This window comes from Centroberyx affinis, unplaced genomic scaffold (assembly GCF_046629955.1).
Source record: "Centroberyx affinis isolate AG114_WGS23_722 - 3 ecotype Tasmania unplaced genomic scaffold, CSIRO-AGI_Caff_v1 ptg004365l_1, whole genome shotgun sequence".
In the NCBI taxonomy this organism is placed as follows: Eukaryota; Metazoa; Chordata; class Actinopteri; order Beryciformes; family Berycidae; genus Centroberyx; species Centroberyx affinis.
In genome coordinates, this window is record NW_027282060.1 from 14,345 (window position 1) to 35,616 (window position 21,272).

The following is a 21,272-nucleotide window of genomic DNA, read 5'->3' on the forward strand; positions in this document are numbered from 1 at the left end:
TTTGAAATGTCCCATATGCATAGGGCTCCTTTAAACTGTGACACATTTAACTGCAGTAGTTTAGTTTTTCAATGAAATGAATACTTCTGAACACAATTACATTACGGTATGTAAATCATTTCGCATGTACCAATATCCGTGTCAAACAAACCATTCTTTTATTTCATTTTAAATAGACAATGCTAAATGTGCAATGTGTAACAGCAAAGACATTTAAAAACATGCGTTTAAAAACAAGTCCAAGGTATTTACCCTTAGAATATAAAATCATTTTAGAATACAAAAATAAATAATGAGATTTATAGAAAAGATGGTCCAATTATTTCCCAAATTTCCAGCTATACATCAGATGGTTTCATTGGGCTGTACCTTGAGATATACAAATATTGTGGAAAAAGAGTAGCTGAGACAGAATGGGAGAGTTGGAAGTAACATTTATAATAACATAGGAAATACCACTCCCATTTCAGTTTTGGAATATGTTGCTCATATGACAGTTTGTTTTCTCTTTTGAAACTAATAGTGCTGCCATAACACAATACATCCAAACATGGAATGAGGCCAAAAAACCTGTTTCCCATCCATTGTCATGACACCAGTATTTATGCCTCATGTTTTTTAGTCACAGGCTCTCTCTGATTTCTTGCTTTTGGGAGAAAAGTCTTCATGCATACAAATGTGGACTGGACTGTCTTAGGTCATACTAATGCAAATGAAATAGACACAGAGATAGACACAAGTAGCTCATACAGATGTATTGTTTGTCATTGTTTGGGATGTGACTCATCAGCAAGGCAACAATGAAAAGTGCTTTCACTTTGCAAGTAACATATTTGGCACATCCAGCTTTGGGTTCAGTAACCACACCCGTCCACGACGCATATCAAAGCAGACAAAAACAAACAAAAATACAAAACAAAATATCTGGCAAGTTTTGATTACAGAAAAAAACAGTATGTTTCACCAATCATGTATAATAGACACAAATGTACATCTTGACTAATGTTTTTATGCTGCTATATTTTACAGTTTCGATAACATGGAACCACTGGTTTGACATGTCTTACTTCCTCAAGAGTCAACTTTCCCGTAAGTCCCCTCTGGTGGTCGGTAGCACTTGGGAAAGGCCATCAGCTGCAACATGTTGAAGGCGTATTTCCTGCATTTAATATTCTTTTGTACGTTCTCAATCCGACAGCCTTCTCTGATGATCAAATAAAGAGGGGTGAAGAGGAATGAGGGGACAAGAGAGGGGGGAAACAAAAAAGCAAACATGAGAATTTTTTTTCAAAATGATGTCTGTATTGTGGACACAGATCTTTAAAGGGGCATTTCACTCATAAAACATCACATGAACTCTGTTTTGTCTGATATTCTGACTGATATTCATTCTGGTCTTGAGTTCATTAAATACTTGGTTTAATAAGCTACAGAAAATCAAGATAATAAACCGGCTTTGTTTGACAGTGAAGTGCCCGTTTAAGAGATGGATGCAGTAGTAAAGAACTAAAAATGAGGGAAGAGAACAGAAGTGATGCCAGCCATGTTTTCTCTGTCCAGCTGAGGATTGTTCTATGTGATAGAGTCTCCTGCCAGTGCAGGTACAGAGCCGTAACATACAGCGGCCTAAAGCTTTGGCTGCAGATTTGTTCTCCCTATAGGCCTATTTTCCCACAGGCATCTTTGTGTTGAGATGATGTTCTTCCTCCAGCAGGAAAACAGACTCCTTAATTGGCCAAGAAAAAGAGCCGCATTTCAAAGTGTTCAAGTGGAGCGCCGAAGAGCCACTCTTAATTTGTTTCTTTTCTTTTGCATCTGAGAACTGTGTGAGAAAAGGAGCATCAGGGTATTCTATAGAGGAAAAATGCACTCCTTTTATCAGGTTTAAATTTAGAACACTAGGGTATCGTAATTGCTAAGATCATGTGACCAACCTTCACTGTCATTCACTGAAAGAAATGTATAAATTGCTGAAAACCTCCCTCTCTCTTGTAGTTGTAGATGTGGAGTGGAACTGCAATTAATATCTCTCAATCTACTCCCCCCCTTCTCCCCCCCCCCTCTCTCTCTCTCAGCCAACACCTGGCTCATTCATTCAGATTTAGTAGCTTGTTATATCAGATGTCTAAAGGCTTGACACTGTATGAATTCCTACTAATGCTTCAGTCATACATCAAGGTTGTGTTCTTGTTAGAAAGCATGTGGGATGGGACAGAAGCCAGAGTGTTTCCAGGTTTCCAGGCATGTCACGGACTCAGAAAATCTAGGCAAGAGGAGTGAACAACTGTCTCCCTCCAGCATCTTGATAACTACAATTGATCTGCCCTTGAAAGAGACACTTAACCTCCGACTGTTCCAGTGAAGTTGCTCAGTGGCCAACAGTATCTGCCTCTGGGTGTATTGGGCAGCTGCTCTGTGTAAGTGTATGTGTTTATAAGTGTAACCTTCCAAAAAAAAACAATCCTCGTAGCTGCTGAGAGATGTTCTGTTGTTTTAAGCCTTTAACTGAGAGGAGGGTGCATTCCCTCACATTCCCTTGACTTCTGTGCTACTTAGGAAGGCCATGCCAGGTTTCATGGACTGTAAAGTTTTGGCCAATTTGGACCTTTCTCATAAGAATCATATATATATAGTCATGTTCACAGGCATTTTGTGGAATTCCAAGGTTCTTTTAATAACAAGTTGTATTTTTGTATTTGTTGAATATGTTAAATTGTAGTATACTTGTGGCATCATTATTACCCATTAATGGGTAGGTTGAACCTGTGGGTAAGATCAGTCACCCCTTGTTCCTTCGCATCCATACACAAAATTAATTATGTGATCATGGATTTAGGAAGAGTATTTAATTTCCCTGAATCTGTGATGGAGGAGAGCAGACAAAAAATTTGATTTTTGCTATATCAGGTGATTTCATCATACTATAAAGCAAGGAATCTCTGTCTGTATGTGTGTCCTTCACATATCTCAAGAACCATTTGTCCGATCTACTTCACACTTGGCGGGTGTATTGCTGGGGACCCAAGGACGTGCAGTGTCGAGTGTGAAGTTGTTTGGATGAGCGGTTCTCGAGAAAGCTGCAAGCAGCAATACTGGAGGCCAAGCAATCGGCCCATTCCGAACAGGCATGTTTTGAACGGGCACTGCACTAGTCATGGTAAAGATGAAATGATTCTTGTATGTAAATAGAAGTAGATACATGATATATTATTTTAATGTTTTATAAGGTACAATATGAGGTCATAAAGTGTGCGCCTGAGGTGCTGTGTGTAGCAGTTTTGCCAAAACGGTGGTTGTGGGGTAAAATGTGCCACTAGCCCTGGAACAAGTTGAGCCAGTGGCTCAGCTTATCCCATTCTAATTACATTTACATTCTATTAAAATGTAGTTAATTTAAACACATGTATGTGCTCAGGGGGTATTAATATTACAGAGCAGATATAAGTATGCCACAAGACTACAAATGCAAAAAACAAACGGGTCCAGTCGCCTTCGAGGATTTTGAAAGAGCAGCAAAGGAAGTGTCAGAAGGGAAGATTCGATCACTGTCAAGGAAACAGAGGATACACACAATGACACTGACCATGTTTACATGCATGCAGTAACCCAGCTATTGACTACTCCAGTTAAGGTCTGATTCAGGTTACACTGTTTACATGACCCTTTGATAACCTGTGATTGAGTATCCCTGTTGCCATGAATAAATCAGTTAACAGAACATTCCTGTCCACTCCTGGTGTCCTGTCCACAGCTTGAACAGTCCTCCAGCTAAAAAGTATGAAAAGGTGCGGCCGCCAGCTGCCAACTCCCTGTTTGACTGAGGCTACTTTTAATACAGGGGAAAGAAATGATGACACTGACAGTAATAGTGATAGTAATAGCAAGCGCTGCTCACTTCCATGATTTTTTGTTTACATCAAATGTACAATTACATTGGCAGTAAGAGTTTGTGGAGACGGCAAAAACCAAAAATGAAAGGAGTAAGATGTTTACATACCACTGTGACTGTGGCATCTTAACCGTAAGATGCCCGGCTTTCTCTGATATTAACCAGGTCACAGTTCTCATAGTTCTCATAGTCAGAGCATGAGCTCAACATTATGATGTTTTATGATGTCCCGGTCGAGTAATTTGTTTGGACAAGAGGCATTCCATGAGTGCTGACATACAGTATAACAGCACTGGGACTTTTTGCTATACGTATCACTCCGCTTCACAGGAGTTCTTTATTACCTTGAGTAGGCTGCACAAAACTCTAACTTCATTCACATCTAGTAGCAACAACACAAATATGGATACATTTTACCTTAATTATGAACGGTCGTCAGAGGAGGACGATTGGGAAGAAAGTAAGCTGAATTTGTCTGTGCAAACCTCAAAGTAGCTAGCTAGGCTGCAGTCGGGAAACAGTTAATCAAGGCAGAAAATAATCACGGCTATGATTATCTATGACCAAATCACAGCCATGCTGATATACAGTACAACAGCACTCCCTCTCGTGTGATATTGCTTAAATAAAATTGACACGCATCGACCCAAAAGCAGGTTATTTGAGTAATTAAGAGCAGAATTCTCACCAAGCAAATGCGGACATTGAAAAGAGTACCAAGTACCAAGAACAGGTTATGACACACATACGCACACCGCACAGATATTGTGTTAACAGTTGTGTTGAGCCGAGTTGTGCATTGTTATCCTTTTGAAATACTGAGAAATGATCACAGTGATATATTGAAGTAAACATAAGTTATGTTGTTTTGTGATAGAAGGAAAAAGAGACAGTATGGAGACACATTGTCTGTCCCTGAAACCCAACTAGTGCTATGCAGCAAAGGCTGAAGTGAAACTGAAAAGGATAAAACTAAAGGTTTTAAGTTGTGTAACAATTTATTCCCAAAGGGCTCAACTTCCCCCTTCCTTTTGGTCAACTTCCCCTACTCTGGGTAAGTTGTGTCAAAAGCCCAACATTGTTCTTTTAACTGTATTAGCCTCAAAAAATGCTGTAATTTCTATGAATGCCCGACAAACTTAAGTATAAATAGCAATTATTGCTATATATACCTTATATACCTACATGATAACAGCTGATTATCCATTAGCTACATTTGGTACTGGTATTGCAAGTCAGCTGTAAATATTGAGGAAAGTGATGAACAGGCTTACGTAATACTCATTTCAAGTAACTCCATTTGCAGAACTAAGTCTAATGCAGATGTCAGCATGTGTGTACTGCTGTACTGTCCTACTGTATACGTTTTTCCTCCTTCCTCTAGAAGAAAAAAAAATTAGGTGTGACATAATTTTTATGCATCGCTTCTATCAGTTTTTCATTTTTCAAAATTTCAAAATACCATATCAGCGCTTTCACACAAAATAAATTAACCTTCAAATGACGACATTAGATTTTTATAGTTAGTGTATATGCATTGAGCATATAATGAGCCGGAATCATGTATTAATGATACTCTTCTGAACGTATTTATGAGTTTGTTCTCATAAGATATTAAGGACTAACTCAATATTTCTCCGCAAAGATTCATAGTCAATAGGGAAAGAGTAAACATTTAACTGGCGATTATGTTGCTTAATACCTTCAAATCTAAATCAATTTTCCCCAATCCTCAACCAGTGCATGGGGATTAACACCCTAAAGCTCGAGGTCGATGGAACATATTAAACCGCTTGCCCCTAATTACCCTTACGTAACAAAACCACTCAAAAATAGAATAATCAGCAAACACAGAAAATGGAGTGAGTATATATGGCATTGTCAGCAATTTATTGATATTTTGCAAGCAGAAAAACAAGACTTAAAATGAGCCACACAACCAGTAAGTGGGAGCTAACGAGCAGCAGGGCAATGGGGTAAAAGTGGCGCGACGCCGGCTTGTTCTCTGCCACGGTGCCGGCCTCAGGGTCGTCCCACTGCCCAACGTCTCCCTGGGTCAGTCGACTGCAGGGGCGCCCGCCACAGAGCCAAACAGAACAGCACACGAACAGAGACAGATAAAAACACTGCTGTGTTAGTATACTGATGCTATCTAAGTGGGACTCTTAGCACAGGCTAATAAGTTGAGAGCCCATAAAGGCTGGTAGCAAAGAGCCCACTTAGACACTGCCATTAGTACAGACTTTGCCTCCAAAAGCAGCCACAGACAAGCGGGCGAAGATGGATGGAGAGACAGATATGATTAGTGGACTGGAGCAAAGATGTGAGAAATAAGACTTAAAAGAAAACTGTATTGTAAGCCACACGTGAAATGACTCGGAGGATGGAGGGGTGAGGCGTGCAATTTGATGCAAATGTTAGAATACAAATTGCATGTAGAAGTTGGTTGTTTTTTCACTGCATCTGATCCGGCTGATACGCGTTCACTGAACCAGCATCTAGAGCGGAAGCACTGACATGTCTGCACGGGTAGTTTTACAGGTTCCTGCGGCACATGATGCTTTTCAGTTTGCTTCGCAGTATTATTTTCCTTGTGGATAACATTCCACTTCCTTCCAATTGTTTTCACAAGACAGATCTGACTGAAAGTCCACCTGGGAACAGCAATTTATATGAAAACTGCATTCCTTGCAATAATTAGCACCTTTAGACCTTTGGACAGAACATTGTTCCTTTCACTTTGAGAGACTTTACAGGTCGTAAAGAGCTGTAAAGTCTCTTGCGTTATATATTCTGTAATTGTAACAGCAACTTGCTTTATCTAACAGAGTGAAATTTGAATAAAATATATTTCATATTATACATTAGCAGTCCCTCAGAGTTTAGAGTCGCCAGAAACGTGTAACAGATTGAATTGCTAGGTCAGAGGTTAATATAAGAAATTCATGCAATATGAGTACCATAACATCCTGAGGTAAGATTAATGGGTGTGGGATCTTTTGCCTCTGTTGGGTAATGAGGAGAAAAAGAAAGGCATGCAGACGACCAGCAGGTTTCAGTGCAGTCGTAGACAGAGAGTGCATCAAATGGCCTGATGGCTGGATAGAGGAGACTAGAGCTACTGAAAACACTGTAGGTTCCTAAATCAGTAGTTTTTTTGTTGCATCTACAGCCCGTTATTTAAATGAGACATTTTCATGATGTCAAACCCTCAAAACATAAAAGCACAGCTGTTAAATTGCCATTATAGCTGGTGGCAGAGTTGAGAAAAGCTCATAACACTGGAGTTTAAGTTAAATAATTCATAGCAAGGGTGTTGTTGGACTTTATATTATCACTCCAATCAAAGCTTTCCTCATCTTTATTCAAACCAACCAATAAACCAATTCCAAACAAATCTTCAATACTGCATGGAGCATTTCTTCCAAGTCGTTCACATGTAATCTACAATGTTTAAATATGTTTTAACTGACAAATACGAGGCATCAGCTTTCAGCTTTTGTTTCACTGCAGCAAACACAGTTATTCTAAATTCCTGCTGAAGCCACTGCATGTTAAATCAATGCCTATATATGAAGTCTGAACTCATTACGGTGAAAGAATCTCCTTGTAGCTCATCTTAGCAGTTTCCCACACCAATAAGGGTTCATGGAAACACGTGTTGGCCAAAAGCTGAAAATCGTAGTACTCCAAAGAACTACAACAGTCAACGACATGTCCCATCGACATCTCCCACAAGTATGCAAATATTGTCTCATACTCTTGGTAGGCCTGATTATCCTGTCCCAATCTGTAAATGTTACCTAAGTTCTGATCCTATTCTTTCACTCCATTAGTTCAACACTGAACTAATGTGACAGTCTTCTCTTAAAGGTCTAATCAATCAAAGACTGATTAGTATGAAGGTTTAATTAGACTCACAGCATTTGTTCATTAGGACCAAACAGATCTGCTTACATTGTTTGGAGAATCCAATCTGATTTCAGACTAGTCATTATTCTCATCAGAAAATAAAGTGAGGGTGCTGGTGTCAGAGAGGAGGGCATCACAGATGGTCAGAGAACATCACTCTCTTGACCTGTCCCATCACAGTTAAAAGGAAGCTTCTTTCCCCCAATTTCTTTAGATCTTCATCACTGATCTTTCATCACGGTTCCCCAAGTTACAAATTCCACCACAGATTTTTAGCACGTCTCTTAGCCATGTGGAAGCAGTGATAACAGAAAAGTTAAAGAAAGGACACATTTTTGGAACAGGAATAGTGCTACAGATGCAAATGCACTCATCCTAGAGGTACAATGTTTTACATCTGTATTCAAAGAGTTAACTACTGTTGCCCCACCTTCAAAAGGAACTGTTTGGAACATGTGTTTTTTGTTTGTTTTGTTTTCAGAAATCAGAAAGTGAATTTCAGAAGCATGTTTTCTGTTACAATATCAGCAAAACCTCTAGATAATCTCATTCATTATATTGCAATTGAATGTAATGTAATTATTGTACAAGTGAGCAAGTTTAATAAAAAGTGTGTGGATGTGTGACAAAGTGTGCTTAAGTGCTTTGTTCTAAACTAAATATTTTAATTACTGATTATGCATATTATGTGAAACGAGTTGAGGTTGAGCAAGTTTGAGTAGTTTGTGTTTGTTTTGAATAGCATAGCCTTATATAAGCTATTTTATTTAAAAATTATTTCCTTTTTTACTTGGAGTTTGTATATTTTTCAAACTATTTATTGTATACACTGATTTGTAATTGTGGTGGTAGACCATTAAGCTTTTGTGGGATGGGGCCAGCTTACTCCAGGATGTTGCCTTTGATGAGGCAGAAGAACAGTACGTTTTGCACATTGCTAAAGTTGTGGAGAGTCGTTATATTATTGTTTTAGTTCTTAAATGCACAGTTTTTTTCAGAGTCAACTAGTATAACTCTTGTTTTGAGTTGTTGTGTTGAGGTAATTGATCTATTATACTCTCTTGAACTAATATACAAGGTTAGTGTGCGGTTGCAGGTTATAATGTAGTTGTAAGTATTACTGGAGTTTAGGCATGGCATTTTAGGCATGGCAACTGAATTAGTTAATTACAGTAATTTTCAATAAAGTTGGTTAGTTTTATGTGTTGAGTGATAGTTGTGAATGATTATTAGGGACCACATCCATTGTATGTTATGTCTATCTTTGTTTGTCACACAATGTTTTGTCTTCTGAGTGATCTTACATGAGGGCCATCAGCTGGCCTATAAAGAGTACTACCACAAGCTTTTCAGACATGGCAGTTCAACAAGGACCTGATAGAAATCCTACAGTCACTTCGCGACTTCAGCAGATCTAGAGGGATGTAGATGGAGATGTTTACCCTGCTGGCAAGCATACACATTACAGGCAGGAGTGCCGAACGTAGTACCGATGGATACATGCATGGATGCCTATGACTGTGGGTAGAAATGTGGCAATGGTGGAAGCAACACATGGGATGTTTACAGGGCCACAGCTACTGGTGGTAAACTGGGAGGTGCAGGTGCAGGCAAAATGGACTTAGATGTGTGAATGTATCCGCTCACATACATTTGTTGTGGGTGCAGGTTGTTACTCTAACCAGACATTTGGAGGTCTCTTTCTACCAATTGATTTAAGAGTATTGTTCCAAATCTTCAAAATGCGGTATGTTTGTGATTGGCTGGAACAATAACTTGCACCCATATTTGTTGTGACAGTATGTTTTATTTGTGCCTTACCTCCGCATACAGTCCAGAGCACGGATGAAGTAATCCTTGCTGAGCTGGTGTTCATCGCGTAGCAGCGCACACTGCTCTAAGGTGACAGACATGGATGTCCGGTCTTTGGCACTTTTACAGCTGGTGAACCTGATGCCATTCAACCTTCGGCAGATCTGGAGGAACACAGGAGGCAAAATATATATGTAATATTTACTTTAGAGAGTTCCTTTCTTTTGTCTATAAAGTTGAGGGGAAGGGAACTTCTCCTTGGTGTATACTCACATGTTGTCCAAAGCATTCTAACTTTAAATTATATTAATTATATTATTTTATTTACATTTTATAAATTAAGTTATACATTTTGCATCCAATATTAAGTGCCATACCACTGGACAACCACAATTATCATAATTTCCTGACATAAGATAAGATAGCACTTTTTTGAAATTCTTCAATGACTTCGCATGAAGTGCCTTTTTGGGCTTTTTTGTGAGTGTATATGCACACAGGTACAGTCACATGTAGGTACATGAATAGCAATTCATACACAGATACTGAATAACACGCAAAAGGGCAGTGTCTACAATATATCGCTTTCCCAAATCAGTCCATCATGCTCAAGATATTACTTTTTGTTCAGTTCAGTGCCCCCACTGAAGCTCATGAAAGATCAATATGTCATAAATATGATACTAGACTGATTTCGCAAAATGGGCTACAGCTTGGCATTTACAGAAAAAAAGTTACCTTTGTTATGCAAGATATAAAGTGCATTAATACAGTTGAGGGAAAATTGTGTTCCTTGTTAAGGATGGTCAAAAATAAATTCCTGCACTCCCTGGGTTCATTTGAAATTTTGTGCAAGGCTTTGACCTCTTTGTCTCCCATTGGCACCAGCACAAAGACAAGAATAGGTGTGCCAAGGTCCTGCCTCACACTTGGTTGAGGATGGAAAATTTCTATAAAATCACTGCCCTTTAAAAGCAAAGATTGCTCACCGTTCCAGCAAGCCATAGTATCTCCACATTCTTCCTCTTCTTTGTGACTACATTCTGGCCCAGGGTTTCAAGTAATTCCTTTAAGTCAGTCTGTGTCTGAAAACATGGTAGACCTGTACAGGAAAAAAACAAAATACATTGCCAGTCGCGGTGTAATTTTCCGCATTTTCAGGCTGCAAGTCAGGAATAGATGCGGGTACAATGATGTGGTGGCAGATATGGGTAAAAAAGAATTTGAAAAATCTTTCTATAGTCTGTTTTAGCTACATGGGTGGGGTTTGCTATAATACAACTACAATACAACATGTGCCATAACATTTACACACAAATACAGGAAAGTATGTGAAAGTCAACTAAGTATACTTTTCTTTTTCTTTACTTTTTCTCGCTGATAACAATATATAAATTGGTCCGATGTGGTAAACCCCACCCATATGGCACTACATGTATATTAAAAACTAATTTTAAGAATTATTTGAAAATACTATTTGACTGGAGACTCCTCATACTCTTACTCATACTCATTTTTGCAATCCTGATAGGTTAAAGACATGACCAACAGGATGGTTTGACTTTAATGTAACATATTTCAGTTTGTGGACTTACATTCTAGTGGCACCTTTTCACTCAGTGATTTGTAATAGGCTTCTAAAATCTCAAAGTTCTTCTGGTTTATTCTTTCTTGTAGGGAGATGTCTCCGAACCTGACCGGGTGACAGCGAGAATAAGGGCAGTTATGGGAGAGTGGAACATTTAGACATCACCATGACAGTCAGTAAAACTCATTTTTAAGGGTTCATTCAATATAACAATTATGCATAGCAGTAAATGGTTCATTCAGTAGAAAAACAACATGATTACAAATAAATACAGATGGAAATATCATTGTTATGTTTTTACTTTTAGAGACAACCCAACACATGTTCAACCTATTAACATAAAAGAGGTACAATACAATCTACAATATAGACTTATGGTTACATGTTGTACACTACTTAGCCATGGTGGAAAAAATGAGGACACTATTAGAACTTTGAATGTACAGAGCCTTCCTCACTAAATTATCATTTAATTATAATAATTAATATATACAGATCATTTTTGTATATCCCTCACGGGTGGGATCAACTTTATTTATTATTTAATATAATTATAATTAAGCTCTCTATATGTATGCAATGTCTTTCTTAGATAAAGAATAAGCCATGTGTGGCTACAGTGCTTTCTCTGATACGGAGCACCTGAAGACCTTACTGGCCTCAGTTCACATGTTTCTGTACAGAGCGGTTGTCCATTAGTGTGTCATTTTGGCTGATCTTGAAATTGAACGAAGAGCGTTTGCAGTACCTCTCTGCTATAGTTTGCTGTTCGTTGATGCCCACGTTAAACAGCACCGGGAATACTCGTAAAGGCTTGCCCTCCTTGATTTCTTCTGGCAAAGTCTGGAACGCAAGCCTTGGTAATGGCACTTCGACAGTGAAGTGGTCTCTGAATGGAAGGAGGGAGAAAGTTGAAAGTTGAAGTTGATGAAAGTTGGGAAATAGGTTAACAGAAAGGTGATATGCTTTACAATGCTGTATAATTTGATATGCTTGGAATGTTGTGCAGGCTGACACCTCAGACAGGCCAGCACAAGCCGCGATAAGAGTGAATGATTATGTGTATGTGCAGTATGGGAGAGAGAGAATGTAAGTGTGTGTGAGATAGATAGCTGGATAGATAGACATAGATATGAAGAGAAAGAGAGGGAGAGAGAGAAAGAGAAATGTGTAAAATATGTATATCTGTGTATGTGTATATTTATGTATGTGTATGTCCATACTGTATGCATATGCAGATTTACATATACATACATACTATATACATACATTTGTGTGTATGTATTGTAATAATTAATAATTATTACATGTATTATAATGTAAAAATAACAATATTATCTATATATACACACACACACACACACACATATATATATATATATATATAGAGAGAGAGAGAGAGAGAGAGAGAGAGAGAGAGAGAGAGAGAGAGAGACATATTGCATCTTGGCATAGCTCCTTTGTGCTCTCCTGAGTATTATGGAACAGAGTCACTGCTCAGTTAGTTAGACTTTATTAAATTGACCTTGTGACCACTGTTCTATTTACTTTTTGCCATCGCAGCCCCAACCCTCTGGAACCCTCAAAACCCTCCTTTTCAAAAAGGCCTACAACATCTGACTTGCACTGTCTCTCCAGAACTGAAATGCACACTCATGTCATTATTTTATCATCTTCGTTTATTATCATCACTTTTGTATCAATTGTTTTTATGTATTTCATATATTTATTTTCTTTTTTTTTTTTTCCCTAGCTGTTGTAAAGTGTCTTTGAGTTCCATGTAAAGCGCTTACAAATAAAATGTATTATTATTATTATTTAATCTTTCCTTACTAGTACACTATATGTATCACACTTAAGTCATATGAGTGTTTATGCATTGCTCATTTACTCTTTATGTCAAGTAGCAATAGAGTGCTTTTGTTGTTTCATTTAGAGTTCACTTTAACATACACTTTTGTATTTTCATAATTTGGCACAATTACTGATGTGAAACAATTAACCAGAATAATGAGGTCTCTGATTGAGAATAAACACTCATAATTTACAATTTACAGTTGACAACTTGAGTCCATTTAGTTATTTATTTATATTTGTTAGACTGAGAAGATCACCGACCAGTGAGGAGACGAAATGTACTGGTATAAAGAGGTTGTACTTTGAGACTGTGTTGCTCCAGTATTGCACTCCCCTTGATGCATCAATACACCTATTAACCCTTCCGTCCGGGCTCATTATTCATTTAAGAACCCAAGATTTCTTTCAGATCCAACAGAGTGAGTGAAACTAACACCAAAGTGCTGTGGAAGCACAGTGTTGTTGTAACAAAGAGAATCGCTGAACAAAATATTGAATAAATTATTTAATTCGTCCAGCCTCCAGTTGGTTGATGCTTGTTTGACTTCTACCGTACTGCCCGACTGTACGAGCGCACACTGTATTTCATTTCCCTTGGGGCTCTCCGCGGCCTAAACAGTGCATACCTTAATTCCACACTACACAGCAACAAACAGAGGTGGTTCCTCTGGAGCACCTAATAAATCATACGCACCTGTCAGAGTGGGTAACTAATTGTGTGACAGAATTGGTAACAGGCAACTGATGTCTGAAACACGTGTGAATCTTTGCCCTGTGGTTTTGGATTCGATTCATATACCCAACACACTTGCTTTCCATTGTCTTAATGAAGAGAAAGTGCAACAGCAAGGCAAACTTACACTTCTGCTTTCAGTAGTATTACTCTATATCCCCTGAAACTGTTACTTCTTTTTTTTTTTTTAAAGATTTATTTTAGCATTTACTGAGAGATAGTGTGAGAGAGAGACAGGAAGGTATGGGAGAGAGAGGGGAGGACATGCAGCAAATGACCGTGGGCCGGATTCGAACCCGGGTCGCTGCAGGAAGGACTGAGCCTTATGCGGTACCAGGGTACCAGGGCGCCCCGGAACTGTTACTTCTATTACTACAACCTCTACTACCACTACAACTACTACTACTACTACTACAATTCTGAAACTCATCAGCCTCTTCTTTGGATTATGCCATCATCACCTAAGGAGACTATTTTTGAAAAAAGCACAAAAACGTCCTTTTAAACACAGGAGAAAGGCATGATGTCTCACCGTCGGCCGCAGACTAAGGGCTGGAGGTCGGTGAGTTCATCTGTCTTGGCCTCTGTGATCTTGAACATAACTCTGTGCAGATCTGAGATTCCAACCTCCATGTCCTCCAGCATGCCAATCTCTTCACCTTAAACAGTACAACACAGCAAGGTCAGTAGTCATTTAACTCTTGTTCATCACGCAGTAGTTGCTAAGTGATGCAAATCTACAGTACAATGGGGTGTTGTTAACTGGATGATGAATGCAATTCGGGAACCAAGCAGGTTTTATGTTGCAGTCATGTCATTTTCATAGAGCGTGGACCACAAAAAGGGGTTAAAGCAATATTCCACTTAGTGTTAACATGGGGGTTATTCGGCACTTGACCGCCATGAAAACCTGAATATAAACTACTCACCAAGATCGGATGCAGCTGGACGAGTTTGTAGCGTTTGCAGTGTTTGTAGTTTTTGAATGAGACCAGGAAAATAGCCTGAAAACTGACATTTAACACGTTTGTGAACAGATTCAAAAACAGATCCCGCTTTTAAGACAATAAAGCAGTAATTGGTCGGTCGTCATTTTGCATTTCCATTCTTGGTTTACACTAAAATTTGTCTTTAAAAATGAAAGTAGATCCGGTTTCCCAAACAGGAACCATCTCTCCTATATGGTATCTCTCCGCTGTGTTCTCATCTATCAATAAAAATTCAACTTGGCGAAATTATCCTCAAAAACGTTCGACCAGCACTTGAAAATTACAGTAGCAGGATCTGTTGAATATGTTCAGGCATTTTCGTGGCCTCTTTCAAATGAATGGGAAGTAAAAATCTGAAACTTGTCCAGCTGCATCTGATTAGTGTATATTCTGGTTTTCATGGTGGTCAAGTGCCAAATAACCCCCATCTTAAAACCAAGTGGAATTCATAGTATTCCCGATGATGTCACATGCATTTCCTACCAATATGGCGCTTTACAATACACACAGCTCATTGGCTGTGTTCATCATTTGATTGTAATCAACTGTGCATTTATTACAATTACCTGTTATTTTCCTACCAAGATGGCTGTGTGGTGATGTAACAGAATACTATGAATATTGCTTTAAGGCATTAGCTTGGCTCATTTCCAGGTACCTTAACACGTAGATACATTTTCATAAATGGTTATCAGAGCCTGGTTACGGGAACCTCCACTGGCTATCTCTAAACTGGCTCCTCCTGCTTTTAAATGTTTGCAGTTTTGCTGATAAATCCATTTCACTCCTTTCTAAGCTGTGGCATGAGCTACATATTTAGTAAATCCACATGAGAAATTGAGCGTCATGGTCTAAGTAATTAGAACAGGTGTCCTCATATCTAACAAGTGGTACACAATAGCCTGATGGGAATAAAATCTCTCTGTTGATCTTATAAAATGGTCATCCTGTCAGGTCACTCTGGCTAATTTCCACCGGGAGCATGTTATCAAAGGTTAAAAGATAAAAAGATAAAAATGACTGCAATAAATGCATCAAGCCAAAAAAACAGTGCAGTGAATCATCATCTTGCTGCAAGTAATAAACCGAGACTCAATCTTTTGAGGGTAATAGCAGTTTCACTTAAACCCCCCCCCCCCAAAAAAAAACAAATGAAAAGAAAAAAAAGGAAGGCAAAAGTAAATAAGAGAAAGTATTTGCCTTCCGTGGAGGCTGCCAGATCTGACTCTATGACTATTTTACTCACTGTAGGTGCTGAGCAGGCTCTCAAACTGGGCCACCAGGCCAAACAGGTGGAGCTGCTTCAAGAAGCCTTTGTCCTCCATTCCTGCATACAGCCTCATGACGAACCCACAGGCTAGGGCTGCCAGCTGTACGCACGCACGCACGCACGCACGCACACACACACACACACACACACACACATTTCAGGATTAATATAAATTCCTATCTAACATCTAATAAAGGAAAGGTTGAACACCACTCACGTGCAATCTGTTCTTGGCACAAACAACTAAGCAGCCACAAGCACTATACATGACAAACAGGAAACCCTTTTAAAACCAAAAGAGCAGAGACTACTGGATCTACATAAATTCACCTGAAATACAAGGGTCAGGAGTTCAAACAGCACTAAAGCTTCAGCTGCACCTAGCAGCTGCATCTACACCACAATAAATCTCTGATCATGAGAAATGTAGGCCTTGAGCAAAATCTTTTGGGGGCTTTTTGTTACCTTTTGTTGAAGTATGCTGTAGAATGCAAAGGTTTCCAATTTTCAGCTCAAGTACAAGATATAGCCACAACAAACTATTTCACTTTGAAATGGATGGAAACTCTCTGCCTATACCTTGTTTTTGTCCATTATTTATTGCAGCTTGTACAGCAGATGGTAGTGCAGCAATAAAACACTGCTGTGAAAAGCACCATATTGGACACCATTCTATTAATTGTAGCTGTAAGTGGTTGTGTGGTGGTAACAGATATTTGAAGACAGGGCGGTTTTCATCAGACATTTAATCTCTTTTCATTTATATCCATAGCAAATACAATACTTCAAGGAATATCTTGATATTTTGATTTTTAGTCTATTCGTCTGATTTTGCTTGCAGAGAACTCTGAAAAAGTTTCAACATCTTTTAGCTTTTTCAGTTACCCTAAAAATGACTTTATTAGCATTTCTCATTGAAGCAAAGGGTCTGTATGTTTTAGCTTCAAGCTATTGCACTAGTTTGGACCTTGTGGTACCAGCTGGTTTCAAAGAAGAAGAATAATACTAACAAACTGCTTTTTATGTTAACTTATGTCAACTGCTTTTTTAAGTTATCTGTGTCAACACAGAAAGTTTTTGACTACAAAGCGTTCTTTTAAATTTGCATTTACCAAGTGAAGGATTTAGGATATGTGATTGGTTTTATGACCACACAATAGAAACATTAGCTAGAGATTCATTGTGGGGCTCCTTATAACACAGCAAAGGAGAATACTATATCTCAGAAATGGAGCCTCAGACGACCTCCTCTGATTAACTTTGACAATTAATAAAGTAAAAAACTTAAGTAAGTAAATAACTGTGGTGAGTTGTTTATCTTCCAGTGTGGCCACCTACTGCCTGACTGAAGACCACGTCTCTCCTCTGCTGCAGGAGCAGGCCCTGTGGGATGCTGCAGGCTGCCTCCTGCAGGAGCACAAAGGTCATGGCCCTCTTAGCTCTCTCCACCACCTCCATCACACACTCCTTTAGCCTGGTCACCAGGGGGCACAGCTGCTCCCTCCAGTCACCTGGGGAGAGAGACGGGCGACATGGAATGAGAGTTATGAACATGATCAAGTTGTTGTGGCTGTAGACTGAAATATGACGAACATGCGAGTTCAGTTTCTACAACGACCAGTTTATCTATTTTGATGAAACCGGTTTGGCAGAGTGTTCTCATCCTCCAGCTAGTTTCCTGGAAGGTTGAGAGGAATGATGGGTGAGCACAGCACCAACCCAAAACAAATTTCAAGTTGTTTAATAAACAGCAGATGTTTAGGCTGTTTATTTTGGACACTGAAAAATGTAAAAAAAAAATTCTACATGCCTGCTGTCCAAAAAAACTTAAAATAAAAACTGATCTTTGATCATTAAATGACATTCACTTGTTATGTTCCACCACTAACCTGGTTAGCACATGGCTGGTTGTTTCTTTGTGTCATTGCCTTTGTTCAGCACAGAAAAGAATGGTAATGGTAAATGACTAGCCAATACAATATCCCACCGCAGAGTAGGCTACTGTTCATCTGTGTGTCTTGGCTTAATCAAAGGTTACTCATCTTATTCAAAGTACTTTTGTTTGCTCAAGAGCAAAATCTTATGTTTACTCTGCCCAAATGCCTAGTAGATACCTAATAAGTCCTCAATGCGTTATAATTATTCTAAATATATTTCTCCCACCCTAAATGAAATGAACATAATCACATTTCTCATATAATCTTTTCACTAGCCAACAGGGGGCAGTGTTGCCTAGGTTATAATCAAAATGAGTTTTCCCACTGTGCATTCTGTTCAGTTTCATCACACTGAAAAGTTCATGGGGGAAGTGGGGGTAGTGCGCGCGCGCACACACACACACACACACACACACACACACACACACACACACACACGCACACAAGCGCAGATGGATACACTAAAACAAGAATGCATAGCACATCATGCTTGCCCTTGCCTTGTCAGAGAAATCATGTCTTATCTCGTTCTGCAAATACCGCCTCTGCACAGAGAAGGGAGGAAACAGAACTCCAACTGTCATCTCCTTGCCAGCCCACCTGTCCAAACATCCAAACCCCCACAATGCCTTGTCATCAAAAGGTTTGGCTTCACCAGTCTCAGCTAAGAGATAAACCTCCTCTCATTATTCCATCCATGTTTTTATTTAGACAAGAAGATGACCGCTTGCTCTGTGCCTGTTCAGCGTCTTAATAAAGGTGCTTGGGGGTCCAGCTTATCTTTCAGAGTGTTTGTACACCGGGCGTATGCCCTTGCTCTTGCCTGCCAGCTGACACGGACAGAGACACACACACACACACACACACACAGACACATACGCATGCACCTACACACAGGCACAAAATGATACAAATGCATGTACACCTGCACAGAGGCTTAAGCATGCACGTACGTATGTACGTATACACACACACACACACACACACACCACTTTCAGAAAATGTCTGCCTCTGCTGGTCGCCTGGTCGGACTAATGCCGCTGCATCGTGTGCCAGTTGGCAGCTGTAACAGGCTGGGCACTTGTCTGGGCACAAGCTTGAGGCTGGATTTCATTGGACGTAAGGGAAGATTGGGTAGCTTGCGGTCAACAGTGAATGGCTCTGCATATCAAATATAGCTTTCATCAACTTCTCTGGCAACAATTTCAGTTTCTTTTCTGCTATTGTTTATATGACAGAGTGCCTCTGAGTTGGCGCAGAGTCTAGTATCACTCCTTTCAATGGAAGCAACATACACTGAAAAATACTGTTCAGTGGAGTTTTCCTCACAGTGAAAATGATTTGGTTTAGTTTGAATATATAACATTTTTGACTAATACGCTCTGATCAAGCTTTGATCAACTTGCTGTTGTATAATGGGAAGACTGGTAGTAGTTTCACCGTTGTTGCTTGTTCAATAGTGCTGCAGTGTTATTGGGATGATGCAAAGTACTGTGTACTAAACTTATAATGTGTGCTGATGCATTGGCATAAACAACAGCAAACTAATTAAGACTAGACACACAGAGATGACTGCTACCAATTCCATTGTGTCAGGGGTAAATCAGTCTTGGAACCCATCGTTTATCGGTCTGACGACGATTAGACTCTGGGGGCGACAGCCAATATTTCAGGGTTTCCGGTGTAGCCAGCGGACATCTGGGCCAAGACGTCCTCTTCTGTGCACCGGTCATTGTTTACAGTCCGAGTAGCAACTTGACACGTGAGAATGGAGTTGGAGTTGAGAGACGACGTCTCATATGCAGATATCTGTTTATAGAGATTAGCCAAAATGTCGTCTGGACCTAAAACACCTACAAAAAGTATTGATGTTTGTGTATTGTGTGGAGAGTCTAATCGCCCCCAGAGTCTAATCGTCATCAGACCGATAGACGATGGGTTCCGAGATTGGGGGTAAATGTAATCCAGCTACATTTTATGTAGGCACAATCTGGATAAGATGCATATTAATGCCAGGTGTTAAGGGGGCTGCAGTAAATTGATGAAAGAGCTTACTTGCTAAAAGTCCCTGTATTCCCTTAAGTGTAAGTTAAATAATATTGCATTATTGGTCATTGAAGTACAACCTTTATATTGTTGGGTTACAATAAGGACAGGAAACTAACGTTTTTGTCCACTGGCTTGTAAATTCTAAAACAGCATCAATATTTTACCAACCAATTTTATAATAGAGTAGGAGCTGCAGTGATGGTTGGTTCCCTGCCAACATTGCTTGTAGACAAACACAGACCTACAGCCAAAATGTACCAGCAATCAACTGGTGGCAAGTTCCCACCCCGACTGCAATGATTATGCTTTACAAAAAAGGAAACATGAAGCTGAAGTAAAGCAATGTGATTAAAGAAAAAACAAAAACAAAAACAAAGCTTTTATTATTTTACCAGGGTTGTGGGAGGTGATGACATCAGCTAGCTGCTGCTCAGGGATTGGCTCCTGCTTGCTGTTGTCTTCCTCCTGGAGTTTATCCACCATGGCGATGACACAGTTGAGGCTTTTGGCAACACTGGCCCACACCCTGTCCTAAAAGAGCCATGCACACAATCAGCAGTTTTAATCAGCAGATCAGCCTCACTGATGACATCTCTCTCTCTTTGTTTGAGATAGGGAGATGGAGAGAAAAGCAAATGTGAAAGAAAGAGTGTGAGAGAAAACTACTAAAAGAGCAAAGCCATAAAAAAAAAAATCTGTCATGGTAGAAAAGAAAACAGCAAAGATGTGTTTCTCTTTACTCTCTAAACTTGTTCTATATCCAAAAAGACTGGAGGAAATTGCAGTCTGGTTATTCTGAGATTACTCTCAAAGCATTCTCATTGTTTTAAGCTTTCCCTTTCTTTCCCGAGCTCCAACCGTTGTCCACTGAATAGATGCATTCACTTTGTGTGTGTGTGTGTGTGTGTGAGTGTGACTATGCAAGTGTGTATGTGTATAGTATGTATTAGAGTGGATTTTGGTCTTTGTTGCTTCAGAAGTGAGGTTTGAACATTTCATAACGGTGAAGAATCTTTTTTGAGAGATAATTAGGTATTGGTGTGTGGCACTCCTGATAAACTCCTGCTGTTAGTGTGGCAGATGCTGCCCTCCCCTCTCCTCTCATACACACACACACACACACACACATACACACACAAACAAACACATGCGCACTTCAATGAAGAGAAGAGGCGGTGGCTAGCTAACAGATGCTCATTATTTTTAGATACAGTCTCAGTTTCTTCTCCTAGAGTA

The 21,272-nt window shown here is 39.4% G+C and overlaps 1 protein-coding gene across 1 annotated transcript; it reads right to left on the reverse strand.

Moving 5' to 3' along the window:
- Positions 1 to 141: 141 nt before the first annotated feature.
- On the reverse strand, positions 142 to 20,567 carry inpp4b (inositol polyphosphate-4-phosphatase type II B; the record flags this gene model as incomplete). The annotated part of the gene is made up of 9 exons (XM_071543692.1): positions 142 to 1,204; positions 9,623 to 9,777; positions 10,603 to 10,715; positions 11,209 to 11,306; positions 11,950 to 12,090; positions 14,324 to 14,450; positions 16,027 to 16,150; positions 17,389 to 17,561; positions 20,429 to 20,567. Coding segments are annotated over 9 exons (1,203 nt in total), but the record flags the coding sequence as incomplete, so codon positions are not given.
- Positions 20,568 to 21,272: the final 705 nt, after the last annotated feature.